The sequence below is a fragment of the Bidens hawaiensis genome, unplaced genomic scaffold, assembly GCF_021521415.1.
Source record: "Bidens hawaiensis isolate Kalapana, Puna unplaced genomic scaffold, B.hawaiensis_p1.1 tig00007038_1, whole genome shotgun sequence".
Classification (NCBI taxonomy): domain Eukaryota; kingdom Viridiplantae; phylum Streptophyta; class Magnoliopsida; order Asterales; family Asteraceae; genus Bidens; species Bidens hawaiensis.
In genome coordinates, this window is record NW_027491482.1 from 1,056,215 (window position 1) to 1,063,687 (window position 7,473).

The following is a 7,473-nucleotide window of genomic DNA, read 5'->3' on the forward strand; positions in this document are numbered from 1 at the left end:
GCCGCTCAATAATTACGACGAACAAGAAGGCTTTTCTAGAAATAATATGTCACAACTTTATATTTATAAGTTTAATGTTTTGTTAGTTTGTTTTTGAAGATTTTAAAACATGTAACCTTTTTTTTTTAAACTTCTTAAAGTAAATAAAATGAATTTTATGTTAATTGTTTTGTTTATTTTTCATGTTATACAAATACGAATCGTAGTTTAGAATCCAAATCGCAAACGAAAAACGAAAAAAAAAATTTACACTGTAACCGGTTCCAGGAACCGGTTTAGGAACCGGTAAGAACCGGTTAGATAGGTTAAGGGTCCGAGGGTGGGAGAACCGGTTCGGTTCCCTAACCAGTTCAAGCCTGGAACCGGTTTAAAATGGGGTTTTGAATATAGAAACCGGGTTCCGGTTCCTAGTCCCAAACCGTTTTGAACATCGCTACTTGAGGTTGACATTGTCCTCAATGTTTAAAATTTAGCATTTAAAAGAACATTAACGAGGACGGGGTTAAAATTTATTTCTTAATTTATTAATTTTAAAACCGGGCTTAATGTGATGGTCCTAAAATTATAGAACTATACAATTACACTTTTAACAATAAAACTAAGAAAACCAAAAGAATTATGAAAACAAAATCACCTGATAAGGAAAATAAGCCACTCAAATATACTCTTGGTTGCGCTCAACGAACCCGGCTCCTCAATTCAATCAACAGTATCTGCAAACTCTCACACCTGTAGAAGCACGCTTCTCACAACCATGAGGATAGGTCTTTTAAACCGTTTGCAAAACCGTTAATTTTAATTACCAAGCCAAGTTATATAAATTTCATAATTAAATTTGTTAAACTAGTAAAATTGTTAAAAGACCTAACTCACTTTCGTATGAATCACGATTGCATTTAGCGTATGCAACAAGCCCTTTAAACCCCCTGGTAGCCCGGTTGAACGAGTGAGATCTCGTGAGGGTTTATAGTGAACTACACCCACAAAGTTCAAATACAACACAAAAATACAAATAAACAGCAGTAGTTATATAAGTTATGCATATATTACCCAGCCGATTACCCCTTTATACATTTTTCCCTTAAGTATATTAAATTTAGTACAGACCGTCATGATATAAAAACAAAAATAAGGGGAAAATAAAAGATAACCCCAAAATTAACCGGCTGTTACTGCTACTGCATCCATCATCAACTACTCCCCATCACCGGCCTTTCCGGTGCCCGAACCTCCTACCTCAGAATCACGCCCAGCATAACCTGATCCACCCATGTCAGAAGACGGCCTCAGACAGTCTGGCATCTGTACCTGTAAATGATCAAATAAAGCTCGAAAACAAGTCCGACTCTCCTCATGCATCGCCAGCTGCCTCTCAAACACATACTCTAAGGTCAACGGCTGTGGCCGTGGTGGTAGACGGGTCGGCCGTGGTGCTCGTATGCGGGGCTGAGCGAGTGGTCTCAATCTGATATCTCTGCGAACTACTAACTGCCCCAGCTGATACACGTGCCTCCACCAGACGTGGAGGATCCTCATACTACACATACCTGCCTTCTTTGCATCGGCTACATCACAGCCTCTGTGTCCAAACCCGGAGTCAAATAAGCAGCAGAATATTTCTCAAACACCCCCAATGCGGCTGCAATCTGTGAGATAATAGGCCCCAAAGGTCTCGAACCACTTTGTTCTTGTGACATATCTGCAAAATAATCATTCCAATAATCAGTTCGGGTCACCCGAAATCGTATTGACAATCGTATAGTGTTTCGGTCTGATGGTCAATACGATAAAATAAAAACTACTAAATATATATATATACACAAATAATTATAAAACTAGAAAAATAAATGAAACAAGATTGTCGGGAATGCAAATATAAAGCTTAGAAAACTCGGTTTATTCACCCGAATGGAGTTTAAGTACGGGTGATTCACCTTTTACTCGTGTAAGGTTTCATTAATCAAAATAATTCCCGACAATCCAACGACATGACAACGAATCAAAACAAAAATATACAACACTTTGTCCCAACATTCAAATAGTTCTATTCAAAACTTTACCAACCCGGCAAAATCCGACCTCAAAAACTCGTCCCGACACATTCAAAATTCCACACACTTCAAAATAATTGTATTCGTTTAAGACCCAACAAACACACTTTTTCATTCAAACACTCGTTTTCATCTTCACATTATCACTTGTTTAAACCCGAACATGCTCGACACCCAAACCACACAACCCGGTTCTCACTTAATAGCGATTTTTGCATTCCAAATAACACATACCCGATACCCGTTTAACCCGAAAAATCAAAACAAGTACATAATCAAATAATGATAACTCGAAGTCGTACCTGGGATCGGTTAAACAAGAAATTAACAAGTGCTTGGTGTACAGTGGTAGTGATGGGACTGGTGTGGTGGTGTTCGTCGGACGGCAGAGGACTGTGGTATAGTGGTGGTTCGAGACGATTTCTTCGTTATCTCGGGCTATCAAAATTGTTTGTTCTTGGATATACTTACGCCTATCGTTTTTCCAAATGAGTCTCTCGGATACATATAATTCAGAAGAATATGTGAGTGATTTTAATAAAAAAGATTTCAGTTGCTACAACAATATGACCAATATATCATATCTTGACTGGTTCTTTGGATCCAGATAATACGAAGTGATGAGTTGGTTATTACTTCTATGTGAACCCCCATCACTGATTATGACACGAGGAACACCAAATCGTGAAAATATGTTTGATTGGACAAACTTGCAAACAACGGTATGGTTGTTTGTCTTGGTGGCGATTGCTTCTACCCATTTAGAAACATAGTCAACCGCCACCAAGATATATAAATTCCCGTAAGAATTTGGGAACGGGCCCATGAAATCAATCCCCCAAACATCAAAGATGTCGACAACAAGGATTGCTTGCATGGGTATCTCGTCTCTCTTTGAAATGCCACCCATTTGTTGGCATTTAACGCAATTTTTAACAAACTCAGCTACGTCTTTAAAGAGTGAGGGCCAGTAGAATCCACAAGTCAAGACACGATGCCCCGTCTTTTGTCCACTAAAATGTCCACCACATGGTGATGAATGAGCATGGTATAGGACACTTTTGACTTCCTCCTCCGGAATGCACTTTCTCATCACTTGATCGGCACCCACCCGAAACAGGTCCGGGTCTTCCCAAACGTAATACTTTACCTGTGACAAGAAGTGTTGCTTCTTCTTCTTGAGCCAAAATTCCAGAACTGTATCTGCAATAAGAAAATTAATAATGTCAGCATACCAAGGTAAAGTTGAAACAGAAAACAGTTGTTCATCCGGAAATGACTCATTGATGGCCCTAGCATCTTCTTCCTCTTCTCCAATTAATCTGGACATATGGTCCGCGACCACATTCTCGCTCCCTTTCTTGTCCCTGATCTCCATCAAACTCTTGAAGTAGCAAAATCCATCTGATCAAGTGTGGCTTCGCATCCTTCTTTGACATCAAATATTTCACTGCACTATGATCTGAAAACGCAACAACTTTGCTTCCCCAAATATAAGATCGAAATTTATCTAATGCATATACTACCGCTAGCAACTCCTTTTTCCGTGGTGGTGTAATTAATTTGAGCATCGGAAAGAGTTTTGCTTGTGTAGTATATGGCAACGGGTTTCTTATCCACCCGTTAACCCAAAACAGCCCCGACCGTGTAGTCACTCGCGTCACGCATAATTTCAAACGGAAGTGACCAAGCGGGTGACATTAAGATTGGGGCTTCAACCAGTTTGTTTTTAAGCACAATTAAAAGCGTTTAAGCAATCTTCATCAAAAACAAATGGTACATCTTTTAATAACAGATTACACAACGGTTTTGTAATGACACTAAAATTTTTTATAAATCGTTTGTAAAAGCCAGCATCTCCCAAAAATGACCGGAGTCCCTTAATATTAGTAGGAGGTGGCAAGTTAGATATAACATTAACCTTAACCCTGTCAACCTCAATCCCCCTACTCGAGATGACATGCCCCAAAACCGTTCCCTCTTGTACCATAAAATGGCTCTTTTCCCAACTTAAGACCAAATTCGTTTCCACACATCTTTATAAAATTTTTGTTAATTCATTTAAACATGACTCAAAAGATTAACCGAAAATAGAAAAATCATCCATAAAAATTTCGAGTGAATCCCCGACCATATCTGAAAAGATACTCATCATGCACCTTTGAAAGGGGACCGGGGCATTACACAATCCGAAAGGCATTCGCCTAAATGCAAAAGTACCGTATGGACACGTGAAAGTGATCTTATGTTGGTCATCGGGGTGAATAGCAATTTGATTGTATCCCGAATAGCCATATAAAAAGCAATAAAATTTCTGACCTGATAGGTTTTCGATGATTTGGTCAATGAATGGTAGAGGAAAATGGTCTTTGGATGTCGCGGCATTCAACTTCCGGTAATCAACACAAATTCGCCACCCGGTTACTGGTCGGGTAGCAATTTCTTCACCTCTCTCATTACGGGTTATCTGAATACCCACTTTCTTCGGAACCGTTTGTGTTGGACTCACCCAAGTACTATCCGATATTGGGAAAATAATTCCCGCATCCAACCATTTCAAACTTCTTTCATTCACAACTTCCCGCATGTTCGGATTTAACCGTCTTTGTGCATCATGTGCGGGTTTCACCTCGGGATCCGTGATAATCTTATGCATCACGATAGACGGACTAATTCCCCTCAAGTCTGCTATTGTCCACCCAAGTGCAGCCTTATGTTCTTTCAACACTACCATCAATGCCCTTTCTTGATCTTCTTCTCAATTTGAGGCGATGATGGCGGGTAACGTATCATTTTCTCCCAAAAACACATATTTGAGGTGTTTTGGGAGTTCCTTCAACTCGACTACCGAAGGACTCTCAAGTGAGGGTCTCAATTTGGAGTCAATAGTGTTCGGCAGTTTCTCCACCTGTTGAGACCATGGTGGCTTCCCGATACTTGCAGCATAAACTTCAACCGCTCTTTCCTCTTCTTTTAACTGATGTGAATACTCTACTGGTGACCTGCAACAAATAACACACTCCTCTGTGGCATCTTCCTCATTCTCATGAGGATTCAACCCGTCAATGATTTCAGCTGCGAAGCATTCATCACTCACCAGAGGGTTAGAAACATTTGAAAAAACATTTAACCGAAGTTTTTATTCCCGAAAGCCATGTCAACTACCCCGGTTCGACAGTTTATTAAAGCATTCGCGGTTGCCAAAAAGGGCCTACCGAGAATCACGCTCGGTTGCCGTTTTGGGTCAACTGTGACATAGTCTAGAACCAGAAAGTCAACCGGGTAATAAAAGTCCTCGATCATGACGATTACATCAGTAACAATTCCCCTAGGAAGCTTAAGTGTCAAATCGGCCAATACCACGGTGGTGTCAGCTTTTCTAAGTGGACCAAAATCATATTGGTCATATAAGCTCCCCGGGATAATACTCACCCCGGATCCAAGATCTAATATCGCCCTTGTCATTTTAAAATCACCCACTTGAATGGGTATTATCGGCGTTCCCGGGTCTTGTAGCTTGGGTGGGAGGATTCTCGTCAAAACCGAACTCACATTAGCCGTTAAATCGACCTGTTTGGGCATTTTATGAGTTCGCTTTTGAGTACACAAGTCCTTCAAGTACTTAGCATATGCGGTGACTTGTTTAATTTTTCAGTGATGATGTTGCGGGATTCACCAATGCCCGAGGAAATGGAACGGTTTTACCCGTGGAACCCATCTCCTTGGCGTTTGGTGTTTCTTTTTCCTTTATCGATTCGTTTAAAGTTTTAGTTATTGAATTTTTCGGTTCATTTATTGGTCTAATCTCCACCTCATCATCACTGTTCCCATTTTCCCCCAAATCTTCCACCATTCCTTCAACAAAGGAGGATGGTGGATTTACCCCGTTATCATAAACCTTACCATTCCAAAGGGTACTTACCTGGTTAATGTGGGTATTCTTCCCACTTGAAGAACTGTTATTCTGATGGCTAGGATTATTCAACGTGTCACTCGGTAACTTGGTTGGAGTGCGCTTTAGGCTCGCCAATTCTTCAGCCAGTTGACTCACTTGTTTATCTCTTGCAGCATTTGCCTTCTCTTGGAGTTCCATCCTCTGATTCATTTGCTTCAATAACTCCATCACATCCTTAATCGACTCCTCTTTGTTATCAGATGAATTCCCTTGCCCCTGCTGAGAACTCTTTTGATACCCTTTATTGTAACCCCCCGAATCTCTTTGATTGTACCCACTCTAACCGCTTCCCAAACTATTACTATACTGTTTCTGGTTCGACTGATAAGTTGTCTTCTGAAAACTACCTTGAAAGTTCGGGTTATGTTGCGTGTTCGGATTTCCATAATTGAAGTTTGGATGATTCCTGATGCTCGGATGATAAGTATTTGAGTTCATATTATTGTACTTCCTTTCACCCTGCACATAATTGACCTCTTCTTCTCCAGTTTCTTCATCTTGCACAACCCCACAACTTGCAACTTCGTGTCCTAATTTCCCACAACCTTCACATACTGGATATGTTTTTCCTGAATTTACGGCTCCTTGTACACCTGCAACAAACAACCTATCCATCTTCTTTTCCAATATATCCATTCTATCTTTTGATCCATGACTTTCAACCGCTTTTACCACTGACCTTTTTAACATCCTGTTCGATTGTGCTTGTCTCTTTGAATTACTCACGTGTCTCTTCAAATGCCCCCAATCCTCGTTTTCATCATTTGCAAGAAAAGATCCATTCGTAGTGGCTTGGAGGTCACGAACATCATCATTTGAGAGACTATCATGGAATGTGTAGGTTCCTGGACGGATCTTACACGGGATGTTCTCTAACAACGCAGGTGCGGAATCCCTGCGTAGGTAGATTACGAGTGTAGATAAAGAATAACACAAGCAATGAATCAAACACGTAATATTATTAACCGAACACGTGACTCGTAGTCACTATTACAGACACTGGAACTAGCAAACACGTCTGCTTAAACTCGAACACTTGACTGAAACCCTAAACTGCTTAACCTTCTCACGTTTCGGCTGAAACAGTGAATATATACACGACAACTTCGCCACAGGCGAAGTTGTCTGTAACTTCGCATATTCAACAAGTTCGCCTGAGCGAACTTGTTGACAACTTCGCTAGTTACACAAACAAAAACATAATCAAATACACAATTACAATACAGACTCGATTACAATTACAAGACTATGAACTACTGACAAACATGTACCAACAGACTCCCCCTTGGCAGTAGCTTCATATCTTGATTCTTCAAAACTCGAGTCTTGTAATCTGCATCTCTAAGCGTGCGCCCCTTCTTTCACACATACTGACACTACACTTTGATATCTCCTAGCTTGATCCTTCCAAGCAGGAATGTAGAAGATCTTCTTGTTGTTGAGTACTTCCAGATCAGCTTGCGACAG

At 40.5% G+C, this 7,473-nt stretch overlaps 2 protein-coding genes across 2 annotated transcripts; both read right to left on the bottom strand.

The window, feature by feature from the left end:
* Positions 1-1,194: 1,194 nt before the first annotated feature.
* Positions 1,195-4,785, bottom strand: LOC143634260 (uncharacterized). The gene is made up of 4 exons (XM_077102396.1): positions 4,371-4,785; positions 2,688-3,254; positions 1,575-1,699; positions 1,195-1,308 (listed from the first exon to the last, which is right to left on the bottom strand). Exons 1-4 carry the CDS (start codon positions 4,783-4,785, stop codon positions 1,195-1,197), a joined length of 1,221 nt encoding a protein of 406 aa, XP_076958511.1.
* Positions 4,786-4,809: 24 nt separating this feature from the next.
* On the bottom strand, positions 4,810-5,516 carry LOC143634261 (uncharacterized). The gene is made up of 2 exons (XM_077102397.1): positions 5,183-5,516; positions 4,810-5,126 (listed from the first exon to the last, which is right to left on the bottom strand). Exons 1-2 carry the CDS (start codon positions 5,514-5,516, stop codon positions 4,810-4,812), a joined length of 651 nt encoding a protein of 216 aa, XP_076958512.1.
* Between the last annotated feature and the right edge of the window lie 1,957 nt (positions 5,517-7,473).